General features: G+C 45.4%; 1 protein-coding gene across 2 annotated transcripts in view; it reads right to left on the bottom strand.

Moving 5' to 3' along the window:
* ARHGAP10 (Rho GTPase activating protein 10) overlaps positions 1–21,129 on the bottom strand; it is a 704,315-nt gene that overhangs the window by 275,575 nt on the left and 407,611 nt on the right. For both annotated transcript variants that reach the window (XM_082261305.1, XM_082261306.1), the window contains one exon: positions 7,378–7,452. In XM_082261305.1, the coding sequence (XP_082117431.1) occupies positions 7,378–7,452 (75 nt within the window). The remainder of the gene's footprint in view (positions 1–7,377; positions 7,453–21,129) is intronic.

The following is a 21,129-nucleotide window of genomic DNA, read 5'->3' as shown; positions in this document are numbered from 1 at the left end:
TTGAATGTAGGCAAGACACACTTGTCTTTGTACTCCTCACCTTGTTGCCGCCACACATACTTGACACCATCTGAACCAAATACGTTTATCTTGGTCTCATCAGACCACAGGACATGGTTGCAGTAATCTATGTCCTTAGTCTGCTTGTCTTCAGCAAATTGTTTGCAGGCTTTCTTGTGCATCATTTTTAGAAGAGGCTTCCTTCTGGGACGACAGCCATGAAGACCAATTTGATGCAGATGTGCGGCATATGGTCTAAGCACTGACAGGCTGACCCCCCACCCCTTCAACCTCTGCAACAATGCTGGCAGCACTCATATGTCTATTTCTCAAAGACAACCTCTAGATATGATGCTGAGTACGTGCACTCAACTCCTTTGGTCGACCATGGCCAGGTCTGTTCTGATTGGAACCTGTCCTGTTAAACCCCTGTATGGTCTTGGCCACTGTGCTGCAGCTCAGTTTTAGGGTCTTGGCAATCTTCTTATAGCCTAGGCTATCTTTATGTAGAGCAACAATTCTTTTTTTCAGATCCTCAGAGAGTTCTTTATATGCCCAATATGAGAGAGTGAGTGTGAGAACACCAAATTGAACACACATGCTGCCCATTCACACCTGAGACCTTGTAACACTAACGAGTCACATCACACCAGGGAGGGAAAATGGCTAATTGGGCCCAATTTGAACATTTTTACTTAGGGGTGTACTCACTTTTGTTGTCAGCGGTTTAGACATTAATGGCTGTGTGTTGAGATATTTTGAGGGGACAGCAAATTTACACTGTTATACAAGCTGTACACTGAATACTTTACATTGTAGCAAAGTGTCATTTCTTCAGTGTTGTCACATAAAAAGATATAATTATATGAAGATATATTTTTTAAAAATGTGAGGGGTGTACTCACTCTTGTGAGATACTGTATGTAAAACATTAAAAACAAGTGCTTATACGGAATAACCTCTTCCCGCTGGCCACACGCATATATGCAGCCCCTCAAGGGGTGGGCTTTAACGCATGAACCTGCACTTTCGCCTGCAAGGGGTGCCGACGGAGCGCTTCTGCTATGATTATTCACAGCAGAAGCTAATCTGCGAATGCTGGGCACTCTATGTCCGCCAACACCCGTCGATCATTGGGCAGAGACTCAGAACAGTGCTCTGCCTATGTAAACAAGGCAGAGATTCATACTGACAGGGAAGGAAGGGATGGGTTTTGTGTTCCTGCAAAGCAGGGACTAAAATCTATCTCTTCCCCTAGTAAAAGCAGCACATACAATACACAAACACTACCTAGGCACACAGGTAACCCTTTGATCGCTCCCTAGATGTTGAACCCCTACCCAGCCAGTGTCATTAGTACAGTGCATATTTTTAGCACTGATCACTGTATTCATGTCACTGTTTCCCACAAATTGTCAAGTGTCTGGGTGTTCGCCGCAATATCGCAGTTCCGCTATAAGTTGTTGATTGCCGCCATTGCTAGTATAAAATAAATAAAAAGTTCCATAAATATATACCATAGTTTGTAGACTATATAATGTTTGTGTAAACCAATTGATATACACTTATTGGGATATTGTTTACCAAACACATGTAGCAGAATACATATTGGCCTAAATTTATGAAGAAATTTTCAATTTTTTACATTTTTTTGGATGTTTTATAGCAGAAAGTAAAAAAAAATTTTTTTCCCAAAAACTGATTTTTTTTTGTTTATAGCGCAAAAAAAAAAAAAAAAAAAAAACCGCAGTGGTGATCAAATACCACCAAAAAGAAAGCTCCATTTGTTGGAAGAAAATTTACAAATTTTATTTGGGTACAGCACTCCATGACAGCCCAACTGTCAGTTAAATGAACGCAGTGCCGTATCGCAAAAATTGGCCTGGTTGTGGAAGGTATGGTAAATCTTCTGGAGGTCAAGTGGTTAACATAGCAATCAGATACAGCTGGGTGAGAATGTGTGGGAGCAGAGACCTCTTTATCCCAGTGAGAAGCTTTAAAATGTATATGCAATACAGAATCACTAAAGTTTCATATAAGGTTTAAGGATTATTGAATCATCAATTAAACTTCCTATTTCAGATTTTTTAATGCTGTTTGAAATAGTTTTGGGGTAGATTTAGCTTTGTCTTGGTGTAATTTAAAATGAAAACCACAATATATTACATATACCAGTGTATATCCAGCTGCAATTTTTTTTTTTTTTTTTTTATTTTATTTACACTTTTATTATAATGAAAAGAAACAGAGAGTAATGTTGATTTTAGACAAGCACAGCTATTAATAATACAAAGGTCTAATGCTGATGTTTAATCATTACAAGTCAAGTGAGTGTTTAAAACAATTGCATGAGGACTTTTATCTGCAGTTCTGAATTGATTGCAGCGTATGATATACAAACAATTTGTCATTCTCATAATGTCCAGGGTAATGAAATGAATTCACTCACTGGTTTCCTCTAGTCTCCCGTGCCAAAGAACACTGTGTTATCAGCACAGATGGAGCATGCATGGACCTGGAGCACCGCCTGCTTTAAACAAGCTTCTCAGAATACCAATGAATGCCTCAAAGTCAGGCCGGCTCTGACAATACATCGTTTAGGACACACCAGATTTATGTACCTCTTTCTCTGTGGCAATATAGTGATTTACCTAATTCAGTCACATTTTATTGTATTGGCTAAAGTTTAAATCATATCATACATACTGTAAATCTAATCATATGCCAGCAGGTAAAACAGACCCTTTATTCCAACAACAAAACCCACCAACAAAATGTAACCCTAGTATTTTTTAAATGAATATGGTTATACTTAAATCTCTTAAAGTGATTGTAAAGTCTCGTTTTTTTTTTCTTTTTTCTATAAAAATAACAAACATGTTATACTTACCTGCTCTGTTGCAGTGGACTTCTAGCGTCCCTCTTCTGTGATCCTGGCCCCTCCCTTCTGTTGAGTGCCCCCCACAGCAAGCAGCTTGCTATGGGGGCACCAGAGCCGAGTCACAGCTCCCTGTGTCCATTCAGACACAGAGCCCAACCCGGCCCTGCCCCCTTTCTTGCCTGATTGGCTAGCTGACTTTGATTGACAGCAAGGGGAGCCAATGGCCCCGCTGCTTTGTCTCAACCAATCAGGAAGGAGAATCTCGGTCGGCTGAGACACTCGTGGACTTCACTTAGCAAGGCAGGACCTCAGGTAAGTGTTGGGGGGGGGGGGGGCTGCTACACACAGCAGACTTTTTATCTTAGTCATAGAATGCATTAAGATAAAAAAACCTTCTACCTTTACAACTCCTTTAACCACTTCAGGACCAGAAGGTTTTACCCCCTTAATGACCAGGCCATTTTTTGTGGTACGCACTGCGTTAATTTAACTGACAATTGCGTGACTGTGCGAGGCTGTACCCAAATAAAATTGATGTCCTTTTTTTCCCCACAAATAGAGCTTTCTTTTGGTGGTATTTGATCACCTCTGCAATTTTTTTTTTTATGTGCTATAAAAAAAAAAAAAAAATAGCAATAATTCTAAAAAAAAAAAAAATTAAAAAAAAAAAAAAACAATACTTTCTCCTATAAAACATTCCAAATAAAAAAAATAAAATAAAAATAAAGTCATAATTTTCATCATTTTAGGCCAATATATATTCTGCTACATATTTTTGGTAACAAAAAATCCCAATAAGTGTATCATTGGTTTGCGCAAAAGTTATCACGTCTACAAACTAGGGAAAAGATTTATGTCATTTTTATTTATTTATTTTTTTACTAGTAATGGCGGCGATCAGCGATTTTTAGCGGGACTTCAACATTGCGGCGGACAGATCGGACACCTAACTGACACCAGGGGCGATCAAAGGGTAAATGTGTGCCTATGGGGGTGCTTTCTAACTGTGTGAGGGTTGTATTCACTGGATGAACACAGAAACCTGTGTTCCTAAATGGGAGGAACACAGGATCCCTGTGTTCATCACTGACAGAACAGTGGTGTGACGTGTTCACATCGGCAGACCACCATTCTGTCCCCATGGGGAGCAATTCCGGGTGCCTGTCGGACATTGCGGCTGCTGACTCGCTGATTGGCTCCCACTCTAGCCAGGCTGCGCACGCACCAACACTAACTGCTACACGAAGCAACGTACATGTACGTTGTTTCGCCTAACAGAACTGACCGACCGCGGTATAACTACAGCGGCTGGTCGGCAAGTGGTTAAATTACATGTTATACTTGCCTGCTCTGCGCAGTGATTTTAAAGAGTCGCCTATGGAGATTTTTAAGTACCAATGTTTGTCGCCATTCCACGAGCGTGCGCAATTTTGAGGCATGACATGTTGGGTAACTATTAGCTTGGCGTAACATGATCTTTCACATTATAGAAAAAAATTGGGCTAACTTCACTGTTTTCTTATTTTTTTTTTTATTCAAAATTTTATTTTTCCCCCCAAAAAAATGCGTTTGTAAGACCACTGTGCAAATACAGTGTGACAAAGTATTGCAGTGATCTCCATTTTATTCCCTAGGGTCTTGGTTAAAATATACATATATATATATATATATACAGTGGGTACGGAAAGTATTCAGACCACCTTACATTTTTCACTCTTTGTTATATTGCAGCCATTTGCTAAAATCATTTAGGTTCATTCTTCTTCCTCATGAATGTACACATAGCACCCCATACTGACAGAAAAACACAGAATTGTTGAGATTGTTGCAGATTTATTAAAAAAGAAAAACTGAAATATCACATGGTCCTAAGTATTCAGACCCTTTGCTGTGACACTCATATTTAACTCAGGTGCTTTCCATTTCTTCTGATCATCCTTGAGATGGTTCTACACCTTCATTTGAGTCCAGCTGTGTTTGATTATACTGATTGGACTTGATTAGGAAAGCCACACACCTGTCTATACAAGACCATCCAGATCACAATGCATGTCAGAGCAAATGAGAATCATGAGGTCAAAGGAACTACCTGAAGAGCTCAGAGACAGAACTGTGGCAAGGGACAGATCTGGCCAAGGTTACAAAAATATTTCTGCTTCACTTAAGGTTCCTAAGAGCACAGTGGCCTCCATAATCCTCAAATGGAAGACGTTTGGGACGACCAGAACCCTTCCTAGAGCTGGCCGTCCGGCCAAACTGAGCTATCGGGGGAGAAGAGCCTTGGTGAGAGAGGTAAAGAAGAACCCAAAGATCACTGTGGCTGAGCTCCAGAGATGCAGTCAGGAGATGGGAGAAAGTTGTAGAAAGTCAACCATCACTGCAGCCCTCCACCAGTCGGGGCCTTATGGCAGAGTGGCCCGACGGAAGCCTCTCCTCAGTGTAAGACACATGAAAGCCCGCATGGAGTTTGCTAAAAAAACACCTGAAGGACTCAAAGATGGTGAGAAATACGATTCTCTGGTCTGATGAGACCAAAATAGAACTTTTTGGCCCTAATTCTAAGCGGTATGTGTGGAGAAAACCAGGCACTGCTCATCACCTGTCCAATACAGTCCCAACAGTGAAGCATGGTGGTGGCAGCATCATGCTGTGGGGGTGTTTTTCAGCTGCAGGGACAGGACGACTGGTTGCAATCGAGGAAAAGATGAATGCGGCCAAGTACAGGGATATCCTGGACAAAACCTTCTCCAGAGTGCTCTGGACCTCAGACTGGGCCGAAGGTTTACCTTCCAACAAGACAATGACCCTAAGCACACAGCTAAAATAAGGAAGGAGTGGCTTCACAACAACTCCGTGACGGTTCTTGAAGGCCCAGCCAGAGCCCTGACTTAAACCCAATTGAGCATCTCTGGAGAGACCTAAAAATGGCTGTCCACCAACGTTTACCATCCAACCTGACAGAACTGGAGAGGATCTGCAAGGAGGAATGGTAGAGGATCCCCAAATCCAGGTGTGACAGACTTGTTGCATCTTTCCCAAAAAGACTCCTGGCTGCATTAGATCAAAAGGGGGCTTCTACTAAATACTGAGCAAAGGGTCTGAATACTTAGGACCATGTGATATTTCAGTTTTTCTTTTTTAATAAATCTGCAACAATGTCAACAATTCTGTGTTTTTCTGTCAGTATGGGGTGCTATGTGTACATTCATGAGGAAGAAGAATGAACCTAAATGATTTTAGCAAATGGCTGCAATATAACAAAGAGTGAAAAATTTAAGGGGGTCTGAATACTTTCCGTACCCACTGTATATATATATATATATATATATATATATATATATATATATATATATATATATAATGTTTGGGGGTAGAAAAGCAGAACTTTACCTCCGTAACACAAAAATCCATTGTGCATGCAACTCTGCCTGCAAATCCCTAAACATGTCATCCGTTTGTAGAAAGATATCAATAGTCATTGATGATATACCTAGGGGCTCACAGCTGCCCCTAGGGAGTTTCCACCATCAATGCCTTCATGGGAGATCTCATCTGATCTCACACATGCACTTTATGAGATCTGGCCCAATTTGTTATTGTTTAATACAGCAATGCCCACCAATGAAGTTTTTGTTTTTTTTAAAATACTAGCGCTAATTTCTCATCTTCAGCAGGAACAGACCAAATAGACTGCAGAAGACATTCAAGAAAGTGGGCAAGCAACTACTGTTTAGTTTATTACTTAACAGTAGTTAAAGGATAAGTTCACCTTTTGTAAGATGTTACACCCATATTCAGGGTGTTACATGTTACAAATCCACTAGTCCCACTCCTTCCCAGCTCCTGGATGTCACAGGCGGGTGGGGATCTCCCCCCACCCACTCTGTCAGAATCTGCAGAGAATGCGACCGCGCAGGGCTCCACCCATCCGGCCGTGTCACTCATTCACAGAGTTCTGTGAATTGAAAACTACAAGATCTGGCAGCCTTTGCGGCTGTCGGCTTGTAGTTCTCAATGAACAACCATGGCACTGTTGAGCACTGTGGTAGTTCATTGATGCTTCCTGATAATGTGTAACAACTTGGTTGTAAAAGCCCTGCACAGCAAATCGTGGGTGCAATGCTTTCCAGGCTCCCAATTAAAAGGAAAAAAATGCACATTTTTTTAACTGCAAAAGGATGTGCATTTATTTATTTCTTAAACTGTGAACTTAAGTTAGTTGAGTAAGAAAAAGCAGGGAGCTGGGGGATAAGATGGATAACATGCCTGCACCGAGAACTTCAAATATGCCACTAATAGGATTATTACCTAAAAGCATTTATACATGTAGTCTTATGTCTCCATATTCAGTATATCGATACTACCATGTACACAGAATGTCATTTATGCAAGAAAAAAAAAAATCATATACCTTTTTATGTAATAAAATTAAAGTGACAAGTTATTTATAGTGTGCTTAGCTAGTATACAATAAAATTATTAAAATGGTGGCATACCCATTAACAAACTCAGAAGTCTCTGGACCTTTGAACTCACCCCCACAACCCGGTACAATCCTTGGTCATTTATACCTGCAAAAGAGAACAGAAAGTATTACTCCAAAAAATTGTGCCCAGGTGGACCATATCTTCTCCCACACCATGTGCATAATTCGCAAACCAGCCCAATTATTTAGAATGATAGAAAATATGATAAAAAAAACCCTGCCAAAACAAAACCTTAAAAATGTTGGTGTACTACACAAATGTCAAGAAATGGAATTTAATTTGACTGTGGCGCTAGCCATATAATTCAAGAATGTGAGTAATCTTTATACTTTATGTTGTTAAATACCACTGTGGTCCCCTCGCAAAAATATCTATAACAATTTTGTTTTACTTATTTTTATGCTATACAGCAGTGGTCTCAAACTTCAGCCCTTCGCTTGCTTTTTTTCCGGCACTTGACCACTATTCCATTGACTGACACCAACAATGGGGCACAATTCCTCCCAATGACACTAAGGATGGGGCACTATTCTTTCCACTGACATCAAAGATAGGGCACTGTTTACTCCTATGTTTTCACATACAATTCGCTCAGCTTTCACTCAAAATTCACAAAATTTTATGATTGCGTTCAACAGTGTATATTTTTTAAGTAGATAAATTATTAGATCACTGGATATATATGTTGTACATGGGAGTTTCCGAACCTTTAACTGATAAAGTGGCTATAAAGTTAAAGCGATTTTGACCTTAATGCCTTCCCTGTATTAAAGTAAAATCCTTTAACAATTTGTTGTGCCCTCCCCTCCCTAAATACTTACATGAGTCCTCTCTCAATGCAGCGCTGTGTTCGCCTGCAGCTTGTCTCTCCTCTCTGCCTACTAGTCTCTCAGGAGGCAGCAGCAGAAGCATTGGCCAACGGTCTATAGAACACTGGAATGAAACCTAGGTGCCCACTAAGTGTAGCTTCATGAACTTTAATGTGAATAAAAACGAAGGAATGCTACACACAAATGTGATAACATAACAGGCACATCAAAAGATATTAACACAGGCTTGTCCTCTGGATGATGGGAGACTGAGGAGACGAACATCCGTGGAAGAAATTCAGGCTTGGGGCCCCGCGGTCTGATTTGACGGTGGTGTCCAGTGCTTCCATAACTCGTGGAATGCACAGCGCAGTTAGTATGACGTCACTTCCCGAATGTGGCGTTCTGTATTCAGCGACGCATTTGAGGAGCATACACTCCTTCACAGCCTGAAGAAGAAGTGCATGTTCCTCAAATGCTTCGCTGAATACATAACACCACATCCAGGAAGTGATGTCATACTAATGACATTGTACATTCCACGAGTTCCGAAAGTGTGGACCACCAGCAGCAAACCAGACAGCGGAGCCCCAAGCCAAATTTGTTTCCACAGATGTTCATCCCCTCAGTCTCACATCATCCAGAGGACAACCTTGTCTTAATACCTTCTGATGTGCCTGTTATGTTATCACTTTTGTGTGTAGCATTCCCTCTTTTTTATTTACATTAAAGTTCATGAAGCTACCCTTCTTAGGCACTTGTGCTTCATTCCAGTGTTCTATAGAACAATATAGGTTATCACTTTTGTTATAGTTTCCACTTTTCGAGATTTCTATATTGACGTTTATTCCTCCAAGGTCTCACCCACGCCTGAAACCATTCAGTCCTTCTTGAGAGAGAGTGGAATACTGCAACTTTCACAATCTGATAGAGACATGTTGAATGTGCCTAGAGATATGTTGAATGTGCCTTTGACTAGTGATGAATTGCTTGACAATTTATCCCTCTCTCCATCAGGCAAATTTCGGGGTGCAGACGGGCTGCCAGCAGAGGTGTATATAAAATATGCTGAGACCCTCCCACCACAATTAAATTCTGTTTTCTTTGAGGCCTTCGATTTGGGACACCTACCACCGTTTATGAATGTGGCAGGTATTATTCTCTTACCTAAACTTGGGAAAGACTGCCTATTACCAGACTCTTATTGACCCATTTCGTTATTAACAACTGACGTTAAACTCTTCGCTAGAACCCTGGCTACACATTTGGTGAAAGTATTTTCTAAGATCATCCATAGGTTTCATCCCCGCTAGATCCACGGCGATAAATATCAGAAGATTGTTTTTGAACCTTCAGATACCTGTAACTAACTTGGGCAATCATGCAATCCTAGCTCTAGATGCAGCCAAGGCCTTCGATAGCATAGAGTGGTCTTATCTATTGGAGGTGTTAAGACATTTTGACTTAGGCGATCGCTTTATTGCTTGGGTTCAGCTACTTTATTCAGCTCCTACGGCTAGGCTACATATTAATGGGGACTTGACTGATCCCTTTACCAGAGCAGGGGTGTCCATTGTCACCCTGATTTTGCACTTGCCCTTGAACCCTTGGCAGCAACAGTCAGATCCTCCCCAGCTATTGCAGGTTTCCTTAGATGTAATAGGGAAGACAAAATCTCGCTATATGCGGATGACACACTCCTTTACCTGGGTGATACCGATGCCTCACTTACAAATGTCATGTTCCTTATCAAATACTTTGGATCCTTATTTGGATTTTCCATTAATTGGGACAAGTCGGTCATTCTCCCCTAAGATGAGCCCCTGGCCCCCCTTCCAGATTGCCCAAATTCTCAAAATGGTCACATAATTCAAGTATTTGGGAGTCATTGTCACTCCTGTTCCAACAAATTATTTAGAAATGAACTTGCTCCCTTTGTTCAATTTCAAGTTAAATGCAACTCCTGGTGAAAACTGCCACTTTCAGTCGTAGGTAGAGTGAACCTAATTAAAATGGTCTACCTTGGAGATGGTTTATATGTATAGATTCTTTATTTAGATCCCTTATTTGGAAGAAGAAGGTAGCGAGAATACGTCTTTCCACTCTACAGTGTAGTAAGGATCGGGGGGGGGGTAGCGGTACCGAATTGTAGACTTTGTGGCCTCCCAACTCCAACATCTAGGGGGATGGGGAATCCTAGATGCTTCTGACCCAATTCTGACAGTTCTGCTTCCTGATGTATCCCATTATACAGCACTGTCTTACCTAGAAGCCGGCTTTCCTGCCTTCCCTGGTTCAGAACCTATTATATATCTATTTAAAAAGCTTTGGGCTTTCATCAGGGGAAGCCTAAAATTGTTGGGTTTTCTCTTGGGAACTTCCATATAACGAAACCCTACCTTTTCAGAATTAGATAAATTAGAAGACTTTCAAACATGCGAGACGCTGGGTGTTCGGTACATGTCGCAACTATTCCGACAAGACGCATTAAAATCGTTCTCAGAACTGCAAACGGAATTTAAGATACCAAGGCCCCAATTTTACAAATCTTTGCAACTATGACATGCACTACTGGCTCAACAGCAACATTCTCACCTAGTGTTGTCTATGCACCCACTTCTTAATGCTGTATTCACTGAACCAATTATATATGCACAGAGCAGGTATGTATAACATCTTTTTTATTTTAGCTAAAAATAAAAAAAAACACAGGGCTTTACAATAACTTCAAAAGCTTGTAGCATATCTGATAAGCAATACTGAGTATTCAATAACAAATCCACCATCAGCTTCTTGCCATGAATGACAAAAAAAAGCCCTCCTGTAGTGTGACCATCATCCATGCAATTTTAATATTGCTTCATAAATTACCTAGAACATATCCTAAAAACTACATTTGCGTGAATATGGAGCTGAAAACTTTATTTCTAGTTTTGGATAGCATTGGGAGAGTTTATAACTCTTGTTGGGGCTATCCGGGGCTACATCAAAGAAATTTATCTTACTATCTGAAATAAAATTCAGACATGGGGACAGGGGATTTCCCCTACTCTACTAAAAAAAACGTTTTTTAATTTTTATTATCTAGATTGCTCACGTAGACACTGCTGGCCAGTTACTCCCCTGATCCAACAATTAGCTTTTCTAAATAATTCACACAAGAAAGCCCTACTTGAGTCCATTCAAGGTTTTTATTTTCCTATTTTAACTGATGCCCTGATGCAGGAGGAGTTAATTTTGACACCAGAAACACATTGGCTGTTTTAAGTATAAACTATTAAATTAAACTACACTTTTATCCTTTGGTCTAGCGTTTTTTCTATTGGTGCATGTTTTTTTCTCTGGTAACAAGCTGGGTACCCACTGGAGGGGAGTCCTGTGTTGTGAGCAGCCTAACCCAGGGGTCCCCAACCCCCGGGCCCTGGCCCAGTGTCAGTCAGTGACCTGTTGGGGACCGGGCCTGGCTGCAACTTCTTCCCCTCCACGAGAGCCGGTCTTCCCCAAAATAGCGGCAGAGACCAAATCACAAGTGCCAACCTCTGACCTTTAGCAGGAGCTTTAGTGATATAGCAGCGGCACAGAGGTTTCACAATGGGCCATGCATAAGACACCTTGCAGTCTGGCCTTTAAAAACCATCCACTCAGAGCCCAGCCAATTCAAGACTTGGCTGTTGTTGGGATGGCAGCAGAGGACCTGTATGTGTTTGCCGAGCTCCAGGGCGTCAGGAGCAGGAGAGCAGCCGACACTTGACGGGAGGGGGGACCGTCACTCGCTCGCCACTTACCCCCTGCTGTGCGGCAATTGAATAGAATAGCCCTTCATTGTGACCTTCATGGGTAAGCTGAGGGAGAGTGAGTCAAGCTCCGCCCCTGTCATCAAGGGACGGCTGCTCTCCTCCTTTTGACACCCCATGGCACAACGAACATATGGAAGCAGGAGCCTGGTGAATTGAGGTGGAGCTCTGTGCAGTGATTCTTTAACCGATAGCCTTCCCATAGGAGTCTCTGTGCAGTCGAACCTCTCTGTTAATGATCAGTAAATATCGCCTTCTGGGGTAGTTGTACTAGGCAGAACAAAAAAACTTGGCTACACCCATGAGCCATCCCCAGCTGGTATATAAGCCCTCACTGCCATAGGTATTAAGTTTAGTAGCAAGTAGTGCTTCGGAGTATCAAAAAAAACTCCTTAGAGAGGTGGGTGCTGTATCCGTCAAACTCAGGAATGGATTTTACGGTACAAGTTTAAGTACAAAAATCCCATTTTCTCTTTAGTTCATCAAAGGACACAGCGCTCCATAAATCATATTTTGGGAAGTCCAAAAGTAGTGCAAAGCAAAATGAGGGATGGGGAAAACAATTCAAGGCTAAACACAAGAGCCCTAACCGGGTCACAGTAGCTCAACCAGGACACAGGAGCCCCATCTGAAAAACCTTTTTAAAGAAAAACACCCTTCAAGAGGGAACAGCCCCAAAAAACTGAATTTTTGTAAAATCTTACCGTAAAATTCCTTTCTCTGAGTCCTCTGACAGTCGCCGCCCACTCATTCAGTCTTCACCAATGGGTATTGACCTGTTATCCATAGGAGCAAGCTAGGCATAAGACTTGTTAAAAACAAAGCAATTTACATAGACACACCTATGGGGGCTGTCCCACTGGTCCAATACCCCCCTGCTATCAGCCATCCCAACTCAGTTTGGTAGCAAGCAGTTAAAGTCCAAAGAACCCCAATAGAGGGGCGGAGGCGGCGACTGTCAGGACTCAGAGAAAGAAATTTTACAGTAAGATTTTACAAAAATTCCGTATTCTCTTACGTCCTCTGAAAGTCGCCGCCCACTCATTCAGTCTTCACCAATGGAATGTCCCAAAGCAGTGTAGACATGAGGGGTGGGAAACGTAACCGTCATAAAGGCAACGCAGCACCCACGTCAGAGAAAGGAACCTTACTTGAACAAAAAGGAAAATCCTCTGGGTAACAGAAAAGCTCAACTGGAGCAACGACCCAGGAAAGCAAACAAGGGGAAAACAACCCCAACAGTCAGGGACCCGCAAAACCAGGGTCCCCTCAATGTACTGCCGCACAGATAACTTTGCGGCCAAAGGAGGCATCAGCTGATGCAAGAACATCAAGTTTGTAAAATTTGGAAAAAAGGTGTGCACTGACGACCAAGTCGCAGCCTTGCACACCTGGACCAACAAAGCCTGATGCGGGAAGGCCCAGGACGCACTCACCGCTCTGGTAGAGTGTGCTTTGACAGGGAAGGGTGGAGCCCGGTCCCTAAGCGAATAGGCCTGTACAATCGTCTGTCCAATCCATTTTGAAATGGTTGCCGCAGACGCAGCCATACCCTTCCGAGGTCCCTCAGGAAGGACAAAAAAGAGAATCCGACTTCTGAAAGGATTCAGTGGAGGACAGGTAAACCCTGATCGCCCGGACAACATCCAAGGAATGTAAAGCAAACTCCTTAGGATGCTTAGGATTCGCACATAGCGAAGGCAAAACAATGTCCTTATTAAGGTGAAAATCAGAAACCACCTTTGGAAGGAAGGACGGGTTAGGTCGCAAGACCACCTTATCCCTATGAACCACCAGGTAAGGGGAGCGGCAAGACAGGGCCGCCAACTCCGACACTCTGCGGGCAGCAGTGATCGAAACTAGAAAAGCAACCTTTTGCGACAGCAGAGGCAAAGAAATTTCCCTGATGTTTTCAAAGGGAGGACGTTGCAAAACGGACAGAACCAAGTTCAAGTCCCAAGGAGGTAAAGGCGCCCTCCGAGGAGGGGCCAAATGACACACACCTTGAACAAAGGTGGGAATCAAAGAGCTAGACACCAAGGGGCGCTGAAAAAGGACAGCCAGTGCAGATAACTGGCCCTTAATCGTGGTCAGCGCAAGGCGCTGGTCCACACCAGCAGGAGCGAGGAGGGAAGCCCCTGGATTTACACCAGGCAAAATAAGCCTTCCAGGTACGGTAATAGAGCTTACCAGACAAGGTTTTCCTAGCCTTGATATATAAAAAAGGGGAAAAGAATCTGCGCTCGGACAACAAGAAATGAAAATAATATTGAGGATCCTGAAGATAAATGTGAAGGCAGCCAACTAAATGATAGATTACAAATCATATAGGCATATATAAAAGGTGTAGTAGCGCCAAACACTATAACTAAATAATAAACAATGTAGAGTGTCCACAATAAGTCCCAATAGTCCAAAAGAGATGAGAAGTAGTGGAGACCAATTCCCAATATCAGAGCCGTGCGGATGAAAAGAAGCCAACACCCAAGCGTGGAAATATGCCAACTGCTTACCAGATATTAGATGGATATGGGCGATGCAATAAACTCAAATTGGGCCATCAATGACAGATAGTGCCAACGGTATAACTCATCGATTCCCAGTGTCTCAACAGATCATGGTTTAAGGGCAATGAAGGCTCAAATCGTACCACCAGACAGAGTAATGATCTCAGCAATAGTCAATTCACCTCAAAAGAAAGGGGCAGGACATAGTGCAGAACAAAGGTGAATGTATACAGGCATCGTAAATAAGTAAAAACCGCGGTGTTGGTGGCGTGCTGCTCGTTCCGGATCACCTGACGCGTGTCGTCAAGGAAGTGACATCATCAGAGGTTTGAGCCTTGAGCAGAGTAGGAATGACCACTGATGAGAGACCCCTGTCTCTCAGGACCTGGCTTTCAACAGCCACGCCGTTAAAGCCAGCGACTGTAAAGCAGGATGGAAGATCGGTCCCTGAGACGGTAGATCGTCTCGTAACAGTAGCCGCCATGGCGGCTCGACGGCCAGTTGAATGATGTCCGCGTACCAGGACTGGCGCGGCCAGTCCGGGGCCACCAGAATCACCAACTTTGGTTCCGAGACCAACCTGCGAAGGAACCTGGACAACAACTGAATCGGGGGAAAGGCATACATCAGACGATACCGGTGCCAAGGCACCACCAGCGCATCCGGGGCGCCTGCCAGAGCATCGCGATTTCTTGCCACGAACCTTCCCGCCTTGTTGTTTAGCCGGGACGCGAACAGATCCACATCCGGGGATCCCCATCTTGCATACAGCATTTGAAACACCTCCGGGTGCAGGGACCATTCCCCCTGGTCCAGGGTCTGGCGGCTCAGATAATCGGCCTGCCAATTTTCCACACCCGGAATGTGAACTGCCGAAATCGCCGGGACATGAGCCTCGGCCCAAGACAGAATTCTGGTCACTTCCTGGGCCGTCCGGGCACTCCTGGTGCCCCCTTGGTGATTGATGTAAGCCACCGCATGGGCATTGTCCGTCTGCACCCGTACAGGGCAACCCTGAAGACGATCCGACCAATGGAGCAGGCACAGCCTGATCGCTCTCAATTCCAAGATGTTTATCAGAAGGGAAGATACCTCCACCGACCAAGTGCCCTTGGCAGACAGGTTGCCCAGAATGCCACCCCAGCCCGAGGCTGGCATCCGTGGTAAACACCTTCCACAGCAACGGCCAGAAGGACTTCCCTTCCGCTACGGCCGGGGACTGGAGCCACCACAGAAGATCCACTCTGGTTTGGCGACTCAGACACCCCCTCAGGTCCAAGGACTGAGGGAGCCTGTCCCATCTGGCCCGTATATCCGCCTGGAGAGACCGTGTGTGAAATTGTACAAACGGTTTCGCCTCGAAGGCTGACACCATCAACCTCAGGGACCACATAGAGGTCCTGAGTGACGAGGACTCGTTGTCCCTGAGGGACCTGACCTCGTCCTGCGGGGTCCAGAGCTTGTCCTCCGGCAGAAACAACTTCGCTTGGACGGAGTACAGGACCATCCCCAGATAAGGGAGACGAACCGAAGGAGACAAGTCGACTTCTGAACATTGACGGTCCATCCGAACTCCTGGAGCATCTGAACCGTAGTGGACAGATCGCGCAGCAGGCTCTGACTGGCACCCGACCTTAACAGGATATCGCCCAGATATCCCAAGACCGCAATGCCCTGTGCCCGTAACAGGCCCAGAACAGGAGCCAGCACTCTGGTAAACACCCTTGGAGCCGAAGCGAGACCGAAAGGTAATGCCACAAACTGATAGTGCTCCTCCGCGATAGCGAATCGGAAGTGCCTCTGATGACCCCCGAATATTGGGATGTGTAAATACGCATCCTTGAGGTCGATGGAAGCCAGGAAATCTCCCGGGCTCAGAGAGGCTACCACAGAGCGGAGTGATTCCATGCGGAACCTTTGAACACGCACAAAGCGTTTCAGAGCTTTTAAGTCCAGAATTGGATGCACCTTGCCCACCTCTCTAGGCACAGTAAACAGATTTGAGTAAAAAAAAAAACCCGAAACCTGTCCTGATGCGAAACTGGGAGCCTCACCCCCTGGGCGAAAAGATCCTGAACCGCCCGATGCCGATCTTGCAACCGATCTGGGGTCAAATGAAGATTTGAGGGAAAGAATCTGTCCGCTGGTCGCGAAATGAATTCGATCTTGTAGCCTGACCGAATGATCTCCTGAACCCACCTGTCCGGAATCCGGAACAGCCAGGGTTCGAGAAAACCGCGCGGACGTCCCCCCACCCCTAGAAAGGGTGAGGGCGCCCCTTCATGTTGAGGCGGCCTGGGCCGCCGTTCCAGCCTGGGCGGCTTTCGGCTTGCCCGCCCAGGGCTTCCTCTGGCCACCAAGGCCCTTGAAGGGTTTCCCCTTGTCTTGTGCTTTGAAAGCACGAAAGGACCCCTGGTTCGGATTAAAGGAAGGGTCCCGCTTACCGCGGAAGAACTTACCCTTAGGATTCTGGGGCAGCAGAGTGCTCTTGCCCCCAGTGACTCCTTTAACCAATTCGTCCAGGGATTCCCCAAAAAGACGAATCCCCGCATAAGGGATGTCGGACACCGTTTTTCTGGAAGTCAGCCGACCAGCTCTTCAGCCAAATCAAGCGACGGTTAAGTACCTCGACACCAGACAGGCGCGCTGCTAAAGGGGCCTCATCTGAGGCCGCGTCACACAGATACATAACCGCTTGACTAATCTGGTCCACCATCTCCAAGGTAGTAGGGGGGCAGAGTCAGCCACGAGGGTGCGTCCCGAGCACCTTGGACCATGACGGAGACAAAAATAGGTTTCAGCATGGAAACCGCCACCATTTAGGAATGGCGGGCAAGGGATTCCAGCCTCCCATCCTTAGGGTCCCTAAACAGCGGAGAATCCTCGGTGGGTACCAGAGTGGCCCTGTTCAATCTGGATATTGTATGATCCACCTTAGGGGCCACAGGCCAGCGCAAATCCGTAGGAGACGCAAGGGGGTAACGGAGTTGAAAACTGTTGAGGCACCACAAAATTTGCGCATCAAATTGCGCCATTGTTCATTCACCGTCTCGTGAAACTCAGCGGGGCAAGGAAACACCTGCACCGCCGTTCGGGATTTGCAGGTACCAAAGGAGGACCGCTTACCCGGAGGATTGGGCTCATCCTCCAAATGTAGTGTATCTTTTACAGCAGTAATCCGCACAGCCATAGCAGCGCGGTCTCTGGCCGTCCCAGGGGGGGAATCATTCCCCTCCTCGTCCTCCACCTTCCCGTCAGACAGGGAGGAATGAGACCCTTCAAGGGGCACACTATCCACGGCAACCATGTCAGACTCAGAATCAGAAGAGTGAGAAAACCTAGGCCTTTTCCTAGAATCCCGTTCAGCCATCAAAAGAACCACCAGTCAGTGCAGAAGAGTCAGAGGAGCCTGAATCATCCACCAAAGCTGGGGGAAAGTTGCTCTCCTGGGACTCCATAAAGAAAAACATTTCTTTTTTTAAATCTCACGGCGATCCCACCGCAATACACCGCTTTTAAGGACTACACTAATAGACCCCGCAGGCAGGAATAAAGCTGATAGAGATATCCCCACAAAACAGCAAGGACAGACCCCCACAAGTGTTACCAAGCTTGTCTGACGATCTCCTCTGCATGAGAAATGAAGTGATAACAGGCTGAACAGGACCCAGGCTAAGGAAACATGGTTGCCCATAGAAAGCAATGGGAGGCTCCGGGAAAATGGCCGCCGACATGTGCACAGAAGAAAACACAGTGCCACACACAAGATGGTGCCCGAAGGCGCCAAAACACACGATTGCTGCAGAAGCGCCCATAGTGAAGCCAAGAAGCTGCCCACACCTAAAATGGCTGACCCGCGTTTTTTACTCCGCAGCGGGCCGCCGCACATGTCTGCACCCAAACACACCACAAACCGTGTCACTCAGGGTACGGACCCCCACAAACCCCCACATAGCGTCCCAGCACAGGGAAGCCTATCTTACTCCTAACTAGGCAGAAGACAAACTTAGTTGGGATGGCTGATAGCAGGGGGGTATTGGACCAGTGGGACAGCCCCCATAGGTGTGTTTATGTAAATTGCTTTGTTTTTAATAAGTCTTATGCTTAGCTTGCTCCTATGGATAAGAGGTCAATACCCATTGGTGAAGACTGAATGAGTGGGCGGAGACTGTCAGAGGACGTAAGAGAAACAAGATTTTTGTAAGATCTTACCGGAAAATCGTTTTCTCTGAAGTCCATTGACAGACGTAGCCTCCATCTTCATTGGCTGAATGGGTTATGTTCCTCCCTGCAGGAGTAGTCTAGGCAGGAAAAATTGAAATATACACTCCCACGGGGCCGTTCCCACAGGCATAACCCACACACCCATTGCTCAGCAAACCAGTTTAGGTGTAAGCAGTGAAGAAAAAAAACATCTCCATATCAGAGGGGCAGGTGCTGCTTTTGTCAATGGACTTCAAAAGATTTTAAGGTAAGATCTTACAAAAATCTTGTTTTCTCTATCGTCCATTGACAGACGCAGCCTCCGTCTTCATTAGCTGAATGGGACGTCCCAAAGCAGTGTAGGTATGAGGGGTGGGAAGAACACAACCAGAAAGTAACATACACTCCAAAGGCTAAACTTAGCCCACTGGGTAACAAAGCTCAACCAACAATGGGAGCTCACCCAGGTAGAATACCCCTAAGAGGAAAAAAACAAACAAACATTCTCTTACGCAGCCTGCAAAACCTTGCAGCCAAAAAGAGGCATCCGAAGATGCCAACAAATCAACCTAGTAAAATTTTGTATAGGTGTGCACAGACAACCAAGTCGCTGCCATACAAACTTGTACAACAGAGGCCTGATGGCGAACAGCCCAATAGGCACTCAGCGCTCTAGTAGAATGCGCCTTCACAGGGAAAGGAGGAACCTGACCCTTGAGTGAATAAGCCTGAACAACTGTCTGCCTGATCCACCTCGAAATGATCGCAGCAGACGCAGCCAGACGCATAGTCCGGTTTTCTAAGGACTCAGTAACTATCAGAAAAACTATGCAAGGCAAATTCTTTGGGATGCTTAGGCTTAGGACATAAGGCAACGCAATGTCTTGATTAAGAAGAAAATCCGACACCACCTTAGGGAGAAAAGACGGATTAGGTTGGAGAACCACTTTATCCCTGTGGACCACCATATAAAGTGAACGTCAGGACAGCGCCACTAACTCAGATACTCTGCGAGCAAAAGTAATGGCCACTAGAAAGGCAACCTTCTGCGATAACGAATGCAGAGAAATCTCCCATATATTCTCAAAAGGAGGCTTTTGAAGAACAGACAAAACCACATTGAGATCCCACGGAGGTAACGGAGATCTCCTCGGAGGCGCCAGATGACGTACTCCCTGAATAAAAGTGCAAATCAAGCTATTAGTAGCCAACGGACATTGGAAGTAAATAGCCAAGGCCGACACCTGACCCTTGAGAGTGCCCAACGCCAGGTGCTGCTCAACCCCTTTTTGTAAAAAGGCCAAAACCCTAGCTATAGAAAACAAGTGAGTGCAGCTGCAGCGATTCACACCATGAAATGTACGATTTCCGCGTACGATGATAGATCTTCCTAGATGTTGACTTCCTGGCCTTAAAGAATGTAGGAATCGCTGAGTCAGAAAGGCCTCTATCCCTCAACACCTTGCTTTCAATAGCCAAGCCGTTAAAGCCAGCGATTGTAAAGCAGGATGGAAGATCGGTCCCTGAGACAGCAGATCATTCCCGTATATGCCTTCCACTGGCACCCGGCGATAAAACCTTGGCAGGAGTACGAGTAGAGGGAAGGCATGAATCAGGCGATAATGGCTCCAATGAGCCACCAGAGCATCTGTGCCGTCGGCCAGAGGATCCCCAGACCTGGCCACAAACCTATGGACTTTTCTGTTGAGGCGAGATGCAAACACATCCACCTCCGGAGTCCCCCATCGCACACACAGGAGGTGAAACACCGCCGGATTCCCCTTGATCCAACATCGAGCTGGAACATTGGCTTCTGCCCAATCAAGAATCTCGGCCACCACCTTGGCCGCCAGGACACTTTTGGTGCCCCCTTGATGATTGATGTAAACCACAGCCATGGCATTGTCCGACTGTATCCGAACCGGAGAACCGTGTAGCCGGCTCGTCCAGTGGAACAGGCCAAACGATCGTTCTTAGCTCCAGAATGGTGATCGGCAAGGAATACTCTTCTGATGCCCAAATCCCATGGTCACAGAGCTTCCCCAGCACTCCACCCCAGCCTGACAGGCTGGCATCCGTGGTGACCACCGTCCAGAACAGCGGCAGGAAGGACTTACCCTGACACAAGGCAGGAGACTGGATCCACCAGGATAGAGTCGACTTGTGAGATGACTCAAACTAATCTTCTGGCCCAATGACCGAGGGTTCCTGGTCCATTTTGCCCGAATCTCTTTCTACAGAGGCCTGGAATGAGACTGAGCAAAGGTGACCGCTTCAAAGGTGGACACCATCAGAGCCAGGGCCCTCATGCCGGCCCACAGGGAGGACTGATCAGTATCCATCAGCAACCTGATCACCCTTTGCAACTTCTGAAGTTTTTCCAAGGGAAGCAAGACTCACGAAAGGGGCGGAGTCGAGAGTCAGCCCCAGATAAGTGACCCGTACGGA

This window comes from Pelophylax lessonae (genome assembly GCF_965119305.1).
Source record: "Pelophylax lessonae genome assembly, chromosome: 1".
NCBI classification, from domain to species: Eukaryota; Metazoa; Chordata; class Amphibia; order Anura; family Ranidae; genus Pelophylax; species Pelophylax lessonae.
The sequence above is the reverse complement of the archived record's forward strand: the minus strand, read 5'-3'. Positions and strand labels throughout refer to the sequence as shown.